The sequence below is a fragment of the Dermacentor variabilis genome, chromosome 2, assembly GCF_050947875.1.
Source record: "Dermacentor variabilis isolate Ectoservices chromosome 2, ASM5094787v1, whole genome shotgun sequence".
In the NCBI taxonomy this organism is placed as follows: domain Eukaryota; kingdom Metazoa; phylum Arthropoda; class Arachnida; order Ixodida; family Ixodidae; genus Dermacentor; species Dermacentor variabilis.
In genome coordinates, this window is record NC_134569.1 from 247,664,775 (window position 1) to 247,684,496 (window position 19,722).

Here is a 19,722-nt window from a genome sequence, read left to right on the forward strand (position 1 = left end):
TTGATGGCTATACAGCATGAGTGAGCACGGTTTAGCAGACATTTAATCAATTTAAGACGAAACGCATAACAGTAGCTCCCCTCATTGCACAAGTTGGCTTGTCTGCTTTCATTGCGACACTTACTGCGGCATGTAGACTCCAGAGAGGGTAGGAAGAGCCAATCTCGCGAAGTCTCAGAGTAGCATTCTCCGACAAACAGTTTAGCAGGTTGAAAGAGAATTCAGCACACAATATACGCGCCTCGCTACATCCAATATACGCGACATCCCGACTTGGACCACAGGAGTGTCGCGGGGCCACCTGTAGGACGGACCCTAGGCTGCCGTGCATGTCGTACGCGAGTGCGCGACAAGGTGGGGTCTGCAGTGCTCGCCGGAAAAGTCCGAGCTTCTACTGCTCGGCACGCGCCAACCGAGAACCTTGCTACCGACGATAAAGCTACACCTAAACGGAGTGGAAACTCAGTAGGCAAACACACGAAGCATACTGGTCCTCCACCTCAACGAAAACGACGGGGGAGCCCATGCCCCTCAACGTCTACAGAACGTAGTCTCACAATTGTCGTGAATGATCGGGCGAGTCACATCTCAAAACCACGGACTCAAGGAGGCGGATGTGATGGAACTGGTGCAGACCCTGGTGATCAGCCGCATTGCCTACTCAGCCCCATACGTTCCCTGACGCGACGACACTACGACAGACTAGACGTACTTCTACGACGAGTGTACAAGAGCTGGCTGTCCCAAACGGCACGTTGACGAGCAAACTGGTGGAACTGGGCATGGGCACACCACCCGGGAGGTGGTCGAAGCACATTGCCCTCATACAGCGACAGGCTGGCACTCACCCCTGCAGGCAGAGCTATTCTCACACGCCTAGGGCACCCCCCACACGAAAGGGACGCGAAATGACACGTGCTCGGAAAACACACACCCACGAATGCATACGCGTGGCTCGAATACCGCGCAACATGCACCCCGAACACCACAGAGCCCGTTGTCAGGCAGGATTACAAGCCCTCCAGCGACGATACTTGTGCGACGAATCGACATTGTGCACGAACGTTTCCCCCCACCCGGGAAGAAGCGCTGCGGCTGACAGTGAGGACGACTCGACCCTCGAGGAGCGATCGGCCCTGACATGTGCGCAGCAGGGACGTCCTCGAAGCGGAGGAGATGGTCCTAACCATAGTCTCTGCTGCGCGAGTACAACATGTGCGGCATAAACTCCACCTGCCAAGCGGCCTGCGGGAATTTCGCGAGCGGACGCGTCTCCACGGCCGCCATCGACTGCACCGGGCGCTAGAACTCCCACTCACGGCGCACCTGATCTGGACTCCGGGACACGGGTCCCTCGGCGGTAACACACGCGCACACGTCACGGCCTGAGCGCACACGATCCAGGCACCACAACCCGAGCTACTTGACCAGGACCCGGTCCCCTTACGATATAGTGCGATACTACAACGCTACAGACCCAGCTGACGCACGTATGCCCCGCTGCGTTACACGTTCACGAGAGAGCACGACGAAGTGCGGCGCCAGCTCCAGAGTAACACGTACCCGTACCTTAGTAAGCTACAACTCATTTTGCCTGCGCTTTACTCCCGTTGCTGCACAGTACGTGGGCGCGCCCAGCGCATCTAACATTCCCCCCGTGCTCGACTCCTCCTTCTTAAAGTGGGGCAGCCGCACCATCCAGCTCGGGCCTTCACGACCAGCAAGAGCTGGTGCGGCGGGTTCGGAAGACGGCCAACGCGGCAGGAGCCCTCCGCGCCGGGGAGGATCTTGCATTGATCCGGCTTCTTGCATTGACCTCTTAATTTTGCACAAAGCTATTTGTCTATCTCTCCCTCCACTTACTGTGTAAAAGGCTCCCGTTGTTCTCGCACAACACTCCCAAGGCAGATGACACACCCGCCTCTAAATGTGCTAGTGCACGCTCCGCCTCGTCTGTGCAGGTTTGCATGTTGTGCTGACGCCTGCATGCTGACAGGTGCCGGGGCCTGCAACAAATTTACAAGAATGTCTGTGAAACATAAAACAGCATTATGATTTTTGAAAGACAGTGACGTACAGACATTTTTACGAAAATATGTGGCGGTCACCTCCCCAATGAGTAGGGTTAGCGAATTCCTCCTGTAAACGTCTATAAATTCACAAGTTAAATTTGCGAATAATTTTGAAACTAGAATGCCGCCTTTCACTGACGAACGTTTAGAATGTCAGACATCATATAAGAAGTAGAGACAAAAGATTGCTCGTAATCTAGCCAGACCTCCAGAAACACTTAGAATATCTTGTTTATTTTACAAGAAACGCTGAATCCTGTAACGCCATAAAAGTCAGCTTTTTTGTGTATTACCTTCTTTAATTCGTCTAGGCTGCCACGCGGCATAATGTTGGAGTGAAAGAGAGAACTGGAGAGGAAAGGCAGGGTGGGAGTGAAGCTGCACGTAAATATGTGGGCACGTTTGATGCAGATACTTTAACATTGACCTATTAAATGCATTCTCCGTAGTCGTCAGCTTGGTCAGCTCCTAACCGTCAGATCTCCATGTGCATTTTTACGGATCATCTTTTCGCCACGGCACATTCAGAGTCGACGACTGGCATCGACTGCAGACGCTGTAGCGAAGAAATGTCTTATATATGCTTGACCCCATGCTACAAATGATGGCTTGTGCAAGCGCAATACCGTCTAGAAGGCTCCGTAGAGAGACTTCCTTCATTCGAGAAAAAAATGTTGAGAAGGGAGATACACGCAGGAGGTGAGGACACGCACGTCTCGCCGGAGGATAGGTTTTGGGGAAATGAAACGCCCAATGGAAAGCAGCCACTGACCATGGCTGCTGCTGCTGCTGTGTTGCTACACAAGATAGAACACATGCGCACAACGAAACGACTTGTTTGTAGCCGTCTGTGCCACCATTACAGATGTACCGGTGGCCGATTCTCCTCTGCGTTTTACGCAATGAAACAACAAACGATACATAAATAGCTTCAGTTAAACAAATATGCACATTCAAGCTAACAATTACATTATTAAATCAAAGATGCCCTTGCATTTTCCAGTCTTTGGCGTGGCTGCTCTGTTAGCACCTCGCCCAGCTCTATTGATGAATTTCGCAGGCAGTTCAATTGAAAAGTGAGCATATACCGGAGATGGTGTAACGGATTGTTCTTAGGACTGCGTTGACCTTGTGTGGTGGATACACAGCTTATTCGGAAGAAACAGCGCAGAGGTGGCACACAAAGGAGAAGTAGCAGACACCACAAAGCGCTGTCTTCCCATTCCTCCACACAGCGCTGCTCAGTAGTCAGCCATGGTAGTCAGCCCGAGCCAGGGACTCGTCGTTACGTGTTCGCCTCGGCTGCCTGTGGACGTAGGTTAAGACGCTGCTGCAATCGGTTACCCTCCGGTTATTCAATAAGCACAGTCGTCCCTAGGCTCACCGCCCTTCTCTAAAAACAAGAACGCGCCATGCAAATCACGTCGAACCCGGTGGGCACACAAAAAGACCTAAACAAGGGTGTCTGCTTGGGCCACTCTAATTGCCCGTGTGTCGTCCCAAATCGGAGACGGCCTCGGTAGGGACGGCCTCGGATAGGGAGACACAATCCCTTCCGAGCGTCAACGTCCGGTAATGAGCAAGCATCTGGCCGGGAACGCACTCGTGGCTCGTTTACCGGTTGCTACGAGGCGCCACATCTAGTCTGCTTCCATAGCCGCAGGGCGTACCTCACACCGTCTGGAGTTGGACAAGGGGCGTCTAGAGGCTATGCCTGGAAATCTCTAATATCTATAGGGATTCCTTAGACGATGAGAACCCCCACAAATAGCCGATCACCAGGCAGGGGATATCTCTAAGCGTTAGAAAAATTGTGACACCCATCTGATGATGACTCCTCGGTAATGCATCAGCATTGAGTGATTATAGGGACACAAGGTATTCCCACTGTAAAAAGGAGCAATGTATCAGGCTTCTATGGCAGCGGCCCTTCTCTTTCGTGCTTTCCCAGGAACACTGGACGCCATCTAGCGTCGCCATCGCGAAGCCTGCGCGTGGCACCCGAAATGCATCGTACAAGAAAAACGCGTCATGTAGCCACCGCCTCCTCTGTTGCTCTTGTGTCCAGACACGCTGCGCCATCTAGTGGCCCTGTAGCGAAGCCCGCACGTGGCCTCTGAGATTGGAAGCGTGGCGCGCGGGCGCATGCGAACGCTGACATGGTTCTCTCGCTTGCCACACGCTCTGTGGAACATACTCGGTGACACGAATTCGCGAGAGGTTCATTGAACTGCGGCACATACCGAGTGCATTCATGGAGGAGCATCGGGCTGCTGTTCTTGAGGAATCCGTGGAACATCGGTCCGATTCCGGCCAGCATTGGAGAAATTTAAACGACCCATTTCGTCATTTTAGAGGGGCACACAACTATTATACCCAGTAACTCAAGTTGGCGTAAAAGAGGTTCACTTGAAACAGAACGCGTGTCACATGCCCGTTACTCCAGGTCGGCGTGAAAGTGTTGTCCCGCATCTAAGTGTCCCATGTCGGCGGAAGAACGCCTAGATACAAACACATACATACATACATACATACATACATACATACATACATACATACATACATACATACATACATACATACATACATACATACATACATACATACATACATACATACATACATACATACATACATACATACATACATACATACATACATACATACATACATACATACATACATACATGCATGCATGCATGCATGCATGCATGCATGCATGCATACATACATACATACATACATACATACATACATACATACATACATACATACATACATACATACATACATACATACATACACTTGAGCGGTGCTACAAGGTAAACAGAACGAGTATTTAATTTCAACAGTTTCGGTCGGTGGACCGATCTTCATCAGGGTTTACAAAAAATCGCAGTTCGGCCCTGGCAGTGAAGACACCAGACCGGGCGCCCGGTCGGTCTCAGATACATCAAACCGAGAGGGAAAGTTGTGATAGTGATTGATTTTCGCTCGGCGCTTTGGAAGATTTACAGCTGTCTTTGGCAACTATGCAGGGCAAGAGGAAGGCGGAGTACCATGTATGTAGAGCAAGCAGGTCAGTGAGAGGTCAGTGAACACACCCGTGCACGCGAGCAGAGAGAATCGTTTTCCATCCATGAATTTGGAACGTACGCTAAAAGAAATGAGAGTCCGAAACGGCGGACGTGCACCTGGGATATGCCGTGAGAGTGCATGGGAAGCGCGAATATATGTTCTCTACAGTAAAATTGAGACGCTGGACACTGCTTGCTCGTTCCTCCACATGCGCCTCAAAGGGGCAAGCGCAACACCAATAAATCCAGTTTCCTGCACCCTGCCACTCAAGTGGTCATTCTGAGTGACCTATTGCCCCTTCCTGGAATCCGCACGAGCTGACTTCATGTCAGTTGTCGGTTGAACGTTCAAAAACTGGACCACAAGGAGGCTCTTTAACTCGGCTCCTTAAACCTAGGCCCAGGGACGCACTTGCTTTACGAATCCCACGCATATATTCTTTTTGGAACTATATATTTTTTTCGCACCGTAGCTGGACCACAGAGTTGCCGGAACGGGCCGTGACTTGTATATGTGTACTGTGACACTGTATTTCTTCCCACAAGTTGCCGCTCTTCTGTCTTCCTTCTGGGCCCCTTCTCTATTGTGCCCCCCGCCGCCTATTCAACTTGCCCTCTCTCCCGCTACAACGGCACCACGCGCACTGGTGCTGCGCAGCGACCGTTTTCTCCCTCCTTGCCTCGTGTCAACGGGGACCTAGCTGCGGCTGCTTCCCGTCCCCTTCACTCTCCGACTTATGTATCCCTCCTCCTGTGTGTCTTTTCTTTTTCTTTTCTTCTTTTTTTTCTCTCACTGACCTCATTGCTCTACATCCATGGGACTCCGCCTGCCTCTTGCCCTGCATAGTTGCCAAAGGCAGCCGTAAATCTGCCAAAGCGCCGCGAGAAAGTCAATCACTGTCACAACTGTCCCTGTCGGTTTGATGTATCTGAGACCGACCGGGCGCCCGGTCTACTGTCTTCACTACCAGAGCCGAACTGTCATTTTTTTGTAAACCTGATGAAGATTGGCTCACCGATCAAAACTGTTGCAATTAAATACTTGTTCTGTTTACCTTGTAGCACCGCTCAATTTCCTTACGTTTGAAAGGCAGCCTGAAGAATTCCTTTAATCTGCTATATATATATATATATATATATATATATATATATAGTTACGGAAAGGAAGAAGCGTGCGTCTATTTACAGATGGCTTTTACTGGCAGAGCCAACAAGCGCAGATTAGCGATAATACTACACTCTTCTTCGTCGTCTCGAAGGCCACCATCACCGTCCTCTTCTTCCCACATTACCGACTGTGACATCACCCCCGTTGGAAAAAGCACCTTATTGGTGCGGCTCATTGGTCTGAGAAAGGTAAGGTTTGAGATGGCTGACGTGGATGATGTCAGAGAGAGGTGAATGCACCGTGTCATCCAGCTGAGACACTTCATATGTGGCAAGGGTCACCTGGCGAAGGATGCGGTAAGGGTCATAGTATCGCGAGAGGAATTTCTCCGAAAGACCAACACGCCGAGTTGGATAGCAAACAAGCACGAGAGCACCTGGTTCGTAGTGCACGTCGTGATGGCGCTGGACGTAACGGCACTTCTGGCGTGTCTGTGAAGCAGAAAGACGAATGCGGGCAATCTGGCGTGCTTGGGTCGCTGTGGCTATGACATCCCGAGTGTACTCTGTCGGCAAGTCGAGTGTGGTCGAGAGGAGAGTCTCGAAAGGCAAAGTCGGCTCACGGCCGAAGAGGAGATAGAAGGGTGAGTAGCCAGCTGTGTAGTGACGCCAGGAAATGTAGGCGAACATGACAATATATATATATATATATATATATATATATATATATATATATATATATATATATATATATATATATATATATATATATATATATATATAGTCATCATAAAAAGCCAACAAACCCTGCCACCGAGGGCGACATAGAGGAAATTACTTGTGCTTACTAAATGAAATAATGAAACGATAAATTATTGGGAATCAAAGTGGGTGAAAAAACAACTTTCCGCAGGTGGGGAACGATCCCACAAACTTCGCATTACGAGTGCGATGCTCTCCCCATTGAGCTGCCGCGGCGCCGTTTACCCATCCACTTAGAGCATTGGTAGAGATTGGCAGAGCATCGCACGCGTAATGCGAAGGTTGTGGGATCGTTCCACACCTGCGGCAAGTTGTTTTTTCACCCACTTTGATTTCCATTAATTTATCGTTTCTTTATTTCATTTAGTAAGCACAAGTAATTTCCTCTATGTCGCCCTCGGTGGCAGTGTTTGTTCGCTTCTTATGATAAGACTAATGAAAATCGGGCCCCTCGGTTAACCCCCTTTCTTCTCGTATATATATATATATATATATATATATATATATATATATATATATATATATATATATATAGTTTATTTATAATTTATTTATTTAATATAATTCCTTGTCTTCTGTACGTGATCATCAACATGTGGGGTTCACATAGGCTTCTTCTTCATCATCGCTTGTGGGGCTTGCTCTTAAGTGTGATCCGTGATGTGGGCGTGGTCGGTTAGCCGCATCTTCGACGCGGAATAAACATCGTGGTAATTGCTGCGTCGAAAGTGGCGGAGTGCGCTTTTCGGTAATCCGTCCTCTGACTCCTCGTTCAACCTTCTGGACCTTCGATCGGGTCGCCGACTGTGCCAGCTGTCCGCCAGTATGTTGCAGAACGAGCCAACAGGCACTTCTACTTCCACCATATCGGCCTCAGCTACCCCAGCCTCTCCGTATTGGATTGTCAGTGGGCACCAGCGTGATCCCCATCTGTTTGCTGGACTTCGCGGTTAAGACGTCGATGATTGGCTGGACGACTACGACCGAGTGAGTTCGGCTAACCATTGGGACGATGCGTCCAAGCTATGTCACGTCGCCTTTTATCTGACAGGAGTAGCGAAGACTTGGTTTTTCAACCATGAGGTTGATTTCACGAACTGGAGCGCTTTCAAACAGCAGCTCCGCCAAATCTTCGGCACACCGGCTGTTCGTTCCACCCTCAGAGAAAAGACGCTTGACACTCGCAAGCAACAACTCGGGGAATCCTATACGTCGTACATCGAGGATGTATTTGCTCTTTGTGGACGCGTGAACACGGCCATGATCGAATCAGACAGGGTTCGCCACATCCTCAAAGGCGTCGATGCTATCGCTTCGAATGCTTTAGCCATCCGGAACATCTATACCGTCGTTGATATCGTCGCTTATTGCCAGCGCCTTGACGAACTTGAATCAGTACGGTTACAGCTAGACACCACTGCAAACACTACCGCCGACGACCCCATGTTACGAGCAATGATCCGGGCAATAATTCGAGAAGAGCTACAGTACTTTGGGCTTCGCCGCAGGGCCTATGCCTTGTCATGCCTCGGATACCAATCTGCGAGACGTTGTCAAGGAGGAATTGGCGGCCACGGCTGGTGCAGCGTACACGGCCCCTCTAACACCTAGAGCCCCACCAACGTACGCACAAGTAGCCGCAGTTACTCCAGTCATCGTTCCACCGATGCCTCCAAAAGCAACGCCGGCCCACATGGCTTCCATAACTACCAGCGCACCTACCCAAACCAGCTATCCGCAGTGGCGTCCTCCTCGTCCCATCTGCTACTACTGCGGCTATCGTGGCCACATAGCACGCTTTTGCAGCAAGCGCCAGCACGAAGACCGTCGCGGATATGACGTATATGAACTGGACGACTTTTCACCTGGAGCTAGTTTCCACCGTCTAGGGAGTCTCGATGACCAACGCCGTCCTTATGCTCCACCGCGCAGCCACTCTCAGTCGCCTACTGTAGCATCCGAGACGGCTCCGACGTACCGTCCTGCAAGACGCCGCTCACCATCACCCCTTCGCCGCTTAACGTCCCCACTTAGACCTGCTTCTCAATTCGCCGAGCGTCGTCCGGAAAACTGAACTATGCAGCTTTTGGAGGAAAAGCTGCATCGAACGACAGGACAGAAATTCCTCCATCGCATCCATGCAATATGATATTGGTTGTAGTGGAAGCTGTACAAGTAGAAGCTTTGGTAGACACTGGTGCTAGTGTTTCAGTTATTCACCTTGAATTGTGTTCCCGAATCTAGAACGTTACGACCCCCTATGATGGACCTACGCTACTCACTGTTCAAGGGGCCCCCATTCGACCTACCGCCATGTGCACTGCTCGTATTTCCATCGATGGACTTCTGCATTACGTACAATTTGCAGTGCTCAGTTCTTGTTCCCAGCAGCTCATATTGGGATGGGGTGTTCTTTACACGGCCTGCGCCTCCACCTGCTGCGGGCAACGCGTTCTTCACATGACCGACACGACCTATTCACTTCGTGCAGATGACGCACCGCTTCCTTTGCTGTAGAAGATACCACGCTACCTCCTCACCATCAACGCATTGTTACTATCATGTCTGATGTCATTGACTGCGGAGGCGTGCTCGTATTACCATCTGCACGCTGTCTCGTAAGAGGGATAGCCTTTGCATCAGGGCTGGTTCGATTTCTTCATGGCTCTTCGATTTCATCATGGAAAAGATTATCATCCCTAAAGGCACTACATTGGCTTGCGCCACTTTATCGGAGTATATCTCTGTCGTTTCCTTTAAAGCAGCTTCCTCTGAAGTTCGTTGTACCGGACGGGCCGCATCTCCATCAGCTCTTACAGCTGCCATCAGTTCCGATCTGACACCTTCGCAGTCACAAGAGTTGCTTGCTTTGTTCCAAAAACATGAAGCTTCGTTTGACGCGCATTCGGTTTCGTTGGGAAAGACTTTGATTACGACGCATCGGATAGAGACAGATGGTACATCCATCGTGCGCCGTAGGGCGTATCGCGTATCGCTAGCCGATAGGAAAGTCATTGACTAGAACGTCACCGACACGCTCCAACGGAACATAATACGCCCCTCTGCTAGCCCTTGGTCTTCCCCCGTTGTTTTGGTTCGCAAAAAAAGGCGACTCTGTTCGATTTTGTGTTGACTACCGAGCACTTAACAAGATCACACGCAAGGATGTATACATACCCTGTGCCGCGAATAGACAATACCTTGGGTTCCCTGGAGGGTGCCGAGTACTTCTCCAGTCTCGATCTGCGTTCCGGCTACTTGTAGATACGTATGCATGAGGACAATAAGGAGAAAACAGCGTTTTCAACATCAGATGGCCTTTACGAGTTTAATGTCATGTCATTCGGCCTCTGCAATGCACCCGCAACGTTCGAGAGCATAATTGACACCGTTCTTCGTGGCCTGAAGGGGAAGACTTGCTTGCGCTATCTGGACGATATTGTTGTTTTCTCGTCAACCTTCTCTCAGCACCTGCAACGTCTGGATGAAGTTCTCGCGTGCCTTGCCAACGCTCGACTTCAGCTCAACACCAAGAAATGCAATTTTGCGAGAAGACGATCAAGGTATTAGGTCACATTGTGAGCGAAGACGGCATTTGTTCTGATCCTGACAAGGTTTCGGCAGTTCGGTGCTTCCCTCGTCCCGAAAAGACCAAATATATGCGTAGTTCCCTAGCCCTCGCTTCCTATTTTCGCCGATTCATACGAGGCTTCGCCTCAATAGCGTCACCTCTGCACAAATTGCTAGGTTCTAATGTTCCCTTTGTGTGATCCCCCGAGTGTGAATCAGCCTTCGCCCCACCTGAAGCTCGCTCTCACATCTGAACCAGTACTTCGCCATTTTGATGAAGCCGCTCCTACCCTCCTGTATACGGATGCTAGTGGTCAGGGCATTGGTGGCGTTCTCCTACAGCGAGGCGTTCTGACAAACGCCGAAAAGAATTACACCATCACGGAGCAGGAATGCCTAGCTATCGCTCGGTCTGTGCAGAAGCTTCGACCTTATCTTCACGGCCGCCATTTTACCATCGTTACAGAACATCATGCATTATGCTGGCTTCCAACGTTGAAGAACTTGTCTTGACGACTTGGTCGGTGGATTCTTCGTTTGCAAGAATACGACTTTGCTATTACCTACAAGTGCGGAAAAAACACCAGGATGCAGACGTGCTTTCTCGCTATCCGCTTCCTACGACACCGTGCAATGGACCTCCAACTACCAGCCGTGACAAGCTTTCGCACGATCCATCTTCACATGCTTTCTTGTTGGCCACTGTCGACGAGATACCTTCACACGACAACCGATTCTTCCAATCTCATCAACTTCCCGACTCTTACTGTCGGCGCATGATAGACCGGCTTCAAGGAGCTTCGGGCCCGCCTAACGCCCACCTTCGTCGACAGCTGACGCAATTTAAGATTGACAACCGCGTCCTGTACCGTCATGTCTATTACCCTGACGGTCAACGCTGGGTTTCTGTCCTGCCACGCTCTCTACGCGCTCATATCCTGCAGGCTTCCCACGACGACATGACTGCTGGTCACCTTGTTTTCAGAAAACCTATGAACGCATCAAAGGTCGCTTCTACTGGCCTGGCTTGTCCGCCAGTGTAGCGAGGTATGTCGCTTCCTGCGCCCTATCTCAGCATCGAAAGCTCCTTACATCAGCTCCAAGCGGACAACTGCAACCGGTTCCATGTCCATCGAAACCACTTGAAGTCGTTGGCATTAACCTGTATGGTCCTCTTCTTGTGACTCTCACCGGTAAACTATGGATTGTGACAGCCGTTGACCACTTGACACGCTACGCCGAAACAGCTTGTGTGAGTTTATCCTCAGCCTCTGAAGTTCCTGCATTCATACTTCAAGCCTTAATACTGCGCCACGGTGCTCCTCGCGTCCTCCTGAGCGATTGTGGAAAAGCATTCATCTCGCAACTAGTAGACAAAGTACTCAGAGCCTCCGGAACCACCCACACAACTACCTCCAGTTACCATCAGCAGATCAACGGCCTAACAGAGCGATTTCATCGCACGCTGTCAGACGTGCTAGCCATGTACATCGAACCAGATCACAGAAACTGGGACGCAATTTTGCCATTCGGGACTTTTGCGTATAATACCGTCATTCAACGCCCGACCGGATACTCGCCATTCTATCTTGTCCTTGGTCGTTCGCCCGCTTCCTCTCTTGACGTCTCTTTCTTCGTGCCAACTGTCAATCGATGTCCATCCTCCTGTGAAGAATATGTGTCCGGCATTCTGCGTTCTCGCCAGCTCGCCCGCACCAACACCGAAGCACGTCAACAGGACCGCAAGCAGCATTACGCCGCCTCTCATCGTGTCGTGTGCTTCAATCCTGGCGAGAAAGTGTAACTCTGGGCACCAGCTCGTACTCCTGGCATGTGTGACAAGCTTCAGCTTCGGTTCGTTGGCCCCTACAAAGTCTTGGAGCAGACCTCACCGGTTAGCTATCGCGTGGCAGGAGTTGTTGTTCCAAATGATCGCCGCTGCCGCGCTGCTGAGGTTGTCCATGTTTCCCATATGAAGCCTTTCACGAGGCGTTTGCCGCCCCTTTTAATTGCGGCCAGGATGGCCGTTCTCGTGCGAGGGGACATTAGTGTGGGCATTTATAAGCTATTTGTCATCTGTACATTATCATCATCATGTGGGGTTCACATCGGGTTCTTCTTCATCATCGCTTGTGGGGCTTGCTCTTAAGTGTGATCCGTGCTGTGGGCGTGGTCGGTTTGCCGCATCTTCGACGCGGAATAAACGCCGTGGTAACTGCTGCGTCACAATATATATATATATATATATATATATATATATATATATATATATATATATATATATATATATATATATATATATATATATATATACATATATATTGAGAAGAGGTTTATTGACAGCTCCTAATGCAAAGGTGCAGCGATCGGGAACGACGAGACAGCCCGAAGCCTGTCCAAAAAGGCGCCAGCAGTCAACAGCACGAGCCCAGCCGCGCATTGGCGACGCGGCTGCGCCGCGAGACGCGTCTTCTTCTTGACAATCTCCCCCCGATCAAAAGGAGCCATCCTGGCGCTTTAAAAATCGGGAGGCAGAGGGTCGTGATAGGGCTTGAGACGCGAGACGTGGACAATGTCACGTCCACGCCGGCGCAAGTCTTCAGGTGGTGACAGTGGCTCAATTAGAAAATTCGCCGGGGATGTTTGCTCCAAGACTCGGTAAGGCCCTTCGAATTTGGGGACGAGTTTCGAAGAAAGCCCCGGTGTTTGGAAAGCGACAGACAACCACACAAGAACGCCTGGAGCGTAGGTGGTGTGTGGAAGCGTGTCGGTGCGGTTTTCTTTCTGGTGCTGCTGTTGCTCTGCCGTAAAAGAGCGTGCTAGCTGGCGGTATTCTTCGGCTTGTCGGGCGACGTCGGACATAGGTATACACTCGGAGGCGTCAGGACGGTATGGAAGGAGCGTGTCGATGGTATGCGTAGGCTCGGGGCCATACAGGAGGAAGAAAGGTGAAAATCTCGTAGTGGCTTGGATCGCGGTGGTTCTACGTGAACGTGATGAATGGGAGGATGCGGTCCCAGTTACCATGCTCAAATGCCACGTATATCGAGAGCATATCACCAAGTGGGCACCGAGTGGGCACGGGACCAGCGTTGGCAGCGTTGTGCTTAATCGGCACGTTTTTGCGATGCAGGCGGTGTTATCGCTAGCCCTTGCTTGGCTCTCGTCAGCTCCCGAATCCTGGACCAGCCCTACCTCACCGTTGCCGAGCTTCGAGTACAACCATGGCTCCTACCCCGATGATCCATTTCTGGATTCAACTTCCGTCGCACAGCTCCCGCCAGTCTACCCAGCGCCATCGTCAACGTCATCACTTCTGCCTGCGAATTTAAATAGCTGGCACTCTGGCACGCTCTTCAGTGGGCACGGGACCAGCGTTGGCAGCGTTGTGCTTAATCGGCACGTTTTTGCGATGCAGGTGCGTACACGGTTCTTACCATACACTAAAAAAACTGATGAACTCTGCCTGATTGTCTTCCCGTGCCCACGGGTGTTGTGCGAGTCGTTGCTCGAGTGCTACGCAATGGCGATTTTATTGTTATGCGCCGGAGACATTGAATCTAACCCTGGACCTAACACACGTACTGTCGCCTTATCTGAACTGGATGATTTACCTGATGATCCCGCAGACCAAATGAAGATCATGTTTAAACTGCTTAAGGACGTACACTCTCGTTCACTACAGTCTTCGAAGTGTCAAACCGAACTTGTTTCAGATGTCAAAGCCATTAAAAACGGACAGAAAAACATACAAACTGAGCTAGCAGGTATCAAGAAAAGGCTTGACGATTTAGAAGAAAAATCAAAATCCCTAGACCGTTTCGACACTAACCTAACACGCATGCAAGACAACGTAGATAGCCTCGCTGCTCAGAACAGCTCCTTATTATCGCGTCTGGATGATCTGGAGGACAGGTCTCGTCGCGATAATTTAATATTTCATGGCCTACCCGACTCGAAAGAAACCTGGCAACAGACAGAATAAAAACTAACCTCAGTACTTAACGCTGCTCTTGGATCTTTTCCCAGCAGTTCAATTCAGCGAGCCCACCGGCTCGGCCCTTACCAAGCTAACAAATGTCGCCCGATAATTGCTAAATTTACTAACTACAAAGCGAAAGAATCGGTACTTTCATCACGCGCGCAGTTAAGATCTAGTAACATTGCAGTTAATGAGGACTTCTCACCCGCAACTCGACTTGCCCGTAAAAAACTAATTGAGTTTGCGAAATCGCAACCAGACTTGCCACAGTTTAAACTCAACCACAAGAAACTGCTACTAAACAACAAACGCTACATGTACCATTCTAACTCGAATAGTATTCAGGAGATGCCAAGACGCAACTTCGGCCTAAACCATGTTTCAGCTGCCTCGCAACATGTTCCTACTTAGGGACACGTGAGGGGCAGTGGGCATGCGCAAAATAATCAAGTCAGCATCCTTTATACTAACATCAGAAGTGTTCTGAAAAACCGTGACTCATTATCATCCGCAATCGGCACGTGTTCAGCCCATATAATAGCTTTAACTGAAACGTGGCTCTCGAATGACATTCAAGACTCAGAACTGTTTCATGATAGCATACAATTCACGATATACCGCTGTGACCGAACAGAGCGCCGTGGCGGCGGCGTACTTCTTGCTCTTTCGAAACGCATCCCATCATCACCCATTCACATCAGCACCAATCTAGAATCAGTGTGGGCTACAGCAACTCTGAACCATCAAAAGGTAATTTTAGGCGTTTGCTATCGTCCACCTTCCTCGTCACCCGCATTTACCAATGAATTGCATGATATAATTAGTACCATTACGACAAAGTTTCCTTCTACACCTCTTTTCTTATTTGGTGACTTTAATTTTCCTAATATAGTTTGGAACAGTGATACACCTAACTTATTATCTTCTTCTTCTGATTCAAAAGATTTCTTGGGTATTTGTACCACATTTTCATTAACTCAATTAGTCACACAAGCCACGAGATCAACATCCACTTCCGCAAACATTCTCGATTTGATCCTAACCAATCGTCCCGATTATGCCTCTACCATCCATTACTTACCGGGTATCAGTGACCACTTATTACTAAATATTCACTTTAATACTGCGTTTGTGAAACTTTCGAAGACTAAAAAAATAATTAGAGACTATAAGAGAGCTAACTTCGAAGCAATAAATAATGAACTCAGTCTATTTCTTAGCATATTCATGAGTGATTTTGAAAATCGTAGTGTGCAGTCAAACTGGAACATGTTTTCGGCAGAGGTAAATCGCTTAATCAATAAACACATCCCAACCCGTACTATAACATGCAACCCGCGCGCGCCTTGGTACAATAATCATTTAAAACGACTATCCAACAAAAAAAGACGACTGTATCGTTCCGCGAAGCAATCACCCACTGACTCAAGTTGGAAAGCCTACACATTAGCATCTAACACCTATGTAGCCGCACTCAAATGCGCTAAAGAAACATTCTTATCAACCACATTACCATCTATGCTGATAACTAACGTAAAAAAATTTTGGCGCGTCATACATCCACCTTCCGATGATTCTATCACTCTTAACACTTGCTCTGGTAACCCTGTTGCGAAAAACCTATGCGCAACTCTCCTGAATAATAACTTTGTTAAAAATTTCTCGTGCACAGTTGATATTGAACTACCTATCTTGAATGACTATAACTTCTTAACTATGCCTCCAGTGACTGTTGAAGTTCCCGGAGTTATTCGACTAATAGATTCATTGAAGATGGATTCGTCACCCGGCTTTGATAACATCAGTGCTAAATTTCTGAAAAACACCTGCACTTATAGTTCCATTACACTAACCAAAATATTTCAACAATCACTCAACACATCTACTGTTCCATCAGAATGGAAAATAGGAAAAATAATTCCTTTGCACAAATCAGGCAGCAAAACATCACCTACAAATTATCGCCCGATATCATTAACCAGTACCTGCTGCAAACTGCTAGAACACATTATTTTTACTAAAATTGCAGATTTTCTTGAATCTAATTCATTTTTTTCGTCATCACAACATGGTTTCCGAAAATCATTCTCATGTGAATCACAATTATTAACATTTACTCACAAACTACACCAAATACTTGACTGTTCTTCTCTTGCCGATTGCATCTTTTTAGATTTTTCGAAAGCCTTTGACAAAGTATGTCATAAACTTTTACTTTATAAACTAAGCAAATTAAACCTCGATCATAACGTTCTCAAATGGATTGAGTCATTTCTCGCTAACCGTTCTCAGTTCGTAACAGCTAATGGCCATGACTCATCTCATAGCGACGTTCAGTCAGGTGTGCCCCAAGGTTCCGTCCTGGGACCTCTATTATTCCTTATCTACATTAATGACTTACCTTCAGCAATAACCTCTGACGTACATTTATTTGCAGACGACTGTGTAATCCTCAGAAAAATTACTAACGAACACGACATCTCCCTGCTTCAGGCCAATCTCAATAACGTCAGCAAATGGTGCCGATTGTGGCGAATGGAACTCAACATTAACAAATGCAAATTTCTGAGAGTATCCCGATCTAACGATAATCCGCCTGTGTACTACTTGAATAACGTTGCTTTAGAATCTACTACCTCATATAAGTACTTAGGCCTACATATAACATCTAAATTAACATGGAATCATCACGTCGAATACATAATTAATCAAGCTAACCGCTTGATGGGATACTTACGCCGTAACTTTTCTCATGCTCCCTCTCCTTTAAAATTACTACTTTATAAAACCCTGTTACGGCCAAAATTAGAATACGCTGCAGCTATATGGGACCCTTACCACGAAAACCTAATACATTCCCTTGAACTCATCCAAAACAACGCCACTCGTTTTATTCTTTGGAACTACTACCGTGGTGCAAGCGTTTCTTCAATGAAATCGAATCTGGGTCTTCAACCGCTAGCAACACGTCGGAAAATTTCCCGCCTTTCATTTTTTCATAAGCTGTATCACCACCCTACACTTCATCCAAAATTCATGTCGCTACCATGTTACTTATCTCACCGTACTGATCATCATCATAAAGTTAGAATTGGTACATGTCGCACGACGCACTTTTTACATTCATTTTTGCCACGTACGTCGAAAGATTGGAATGATCTTCCTACTGGCATTGTTTCCATTCATAACAATGATCATTTTCGAAAAGCACTAGCTAACAATGTACAATAGCAAACATTTGTACGAACTGCTCCTGGTGTTTTCCTTTTTCTTGTTTAATGTTACTTTTATATGTCATGTTCTATTACTGCATTTATCATACTTTCAGCTAACATTGTATAATTAGCAAATATTATGTATACGCTCATGATTTATTTTCTTCTTATTTGTTGTATAACCCACTCCCCTCTCTAATGCCGAAAGGCCCTGAGGGTAAATAAATAAATAAATAAATAAATAAATAAATAAATAAAATAAAAGTGTGCGGTTAAATCCCTCTGTGAGCCCGTTAGTCTGGGGATGGTATGCCGGGCTTTCGTTGGGCGAGGACGGCGCCGAGACTGACCCCGCTGGCATCTGTATGTACCTCAGTCGCAGCTGACGGGTCGAAATGGCGCAGAATAGGTAGGGAAGTGAGAAGACGACGCAGCGTAGCAAAAGCGGAGTCACATGCAGGGCACCAGGAGGAGAGGGCGGCGTCACCGCGTAGAAGCTGAGTCAATGGCGTCATGATCGATGCGAAATGTGGCATTTCGAAAGCAAACTTTCGACGACTTCAGAGAGGATGGCGCGACCTCGATCGCTGAGCCGTTCTCGAGGTGCGCCATGTCTAAGCACGAAGTAATTTAGGACGAAAGAGGCTAGATATCGCACTGTAGCACTTGGTAAAGCAGCAGTTTCAGTGTAGCGTGTGAAATGGTCAACAGCAACTACGATCCACCTATTGCCGTCTGGCGTCTTAAGAAGCGGGCCGTTTAGGTCGATGCCGACGCGATCGAAAGGCGTGGCAGGGCATGGGAGCGGCTGCAAGGCACAGGCGGGCGTAAAGGCGGCGATTTGCGGAGTTGACAGTGAAGACAGCACCGAACAATCTTTTGTACAAAATTATACATGTCGCGCCAGTAGTAGCGGTGGCGAACTCGTTCGTACGTCTTGAAGACTCTGGCGTGGCCACACTGCGGATCGTTGTGGAAAGAGGCACATATTTGTGACCTTAAGCTGCGGGGAATCACCAGAAGGCACCGACGGCCTTCAGGAGTGTAATTGCGTCGGTGGAGCAGCTGGTCACGAATAGCGAAATTAACTGCTTGGCGTCGGAGGGTTCGGGATGCAAAGATGGTCGATGATCCAGATAGATAGTCGAAAAGAGAGGCGATCCACGGGTCACGACGTTGTGCGGTGGCAAGGGAGTCCATGTCGAGAGATGACACGGAGTGTGCGGAAGTTGTTCCGCAGGCCGAGTCTGGAGGTAAAGGTGAACGAGAGAGGGCGTCTGCGTTGGAGTGTGTGCGCCCACTGCGGCATACGACGCGAATATCGTAATCTTGGATGCGTAGTGCCCAACGGGCTAGGCCGCCAGTGGGATCTTTCAAGTTTGCAAGCCAGCAAAGCGCTTGGTGATCTGTGACCAAGTCGAATGGGCGCCCGTACAGGTATGGTCGGAACTTGCCAAGTGCCCATACTAATGCCAAGCACTATTTTTCGGTCACGCTGTAATTGGCCTCAGGCTTTGTCAGCGTGCGACTCGCATAGGCGACTACGTATTCGGGGTAGCCGGGCTTTCGTTGGGCGGGGACGGCGCCGAGACCGACCCCGATGGCATCTGTATGTGCCTCAGTTGCAGCTGACGAGTCGAAATGGCGAAGAATAGGTAGGGAGGTGAGAAGACGGCGCAGCGTAGCAAAGGCGGGGTCACATGCAGGGCACCAGGAGGAGAGGGCGGCGTCACCGCGTAGAAGCTGAGTCAATGGCGTCATAATCGATGCGAAATTCCGAACAAAGCACCAGAAATATGAGCGTAGGCACACAAAGCTTCGAAGTTCTTTGATGGTCTGAGGCCTCGGAAACTCTGCAATTGCTCGAAGTTTTGCAGGATCGGGTAGAACGCCGTGCTTGGACACAACGTGGCCTAAAATGGTGAGCTCTCGCGCGG

General features: G+C 48.8%; 1 protein-coding gene across 1 annotated transcript in view; it reads right to left on the reverse strand.

The window, feature by feature from the left end:
• The window catches only part of LOC142571246 (uncharacterized), a 144,931-nt gene that overhangs the window by 18,024 nt on the left and 107,185 nt on the right, over positions 1 to 19,722 (reverse strand). The window contains exon 4 of the mRNA XM_075679500.1: positions 1,864 to 2,006. Within this exon, the coding sequence (XP_075535615.1) occupies positions 1,864 to 2,006 (143 nt within the window). The remainder of the gene's footprint in view (positions 1 to 1,863; positions 2,007 to 19,722) is intronic.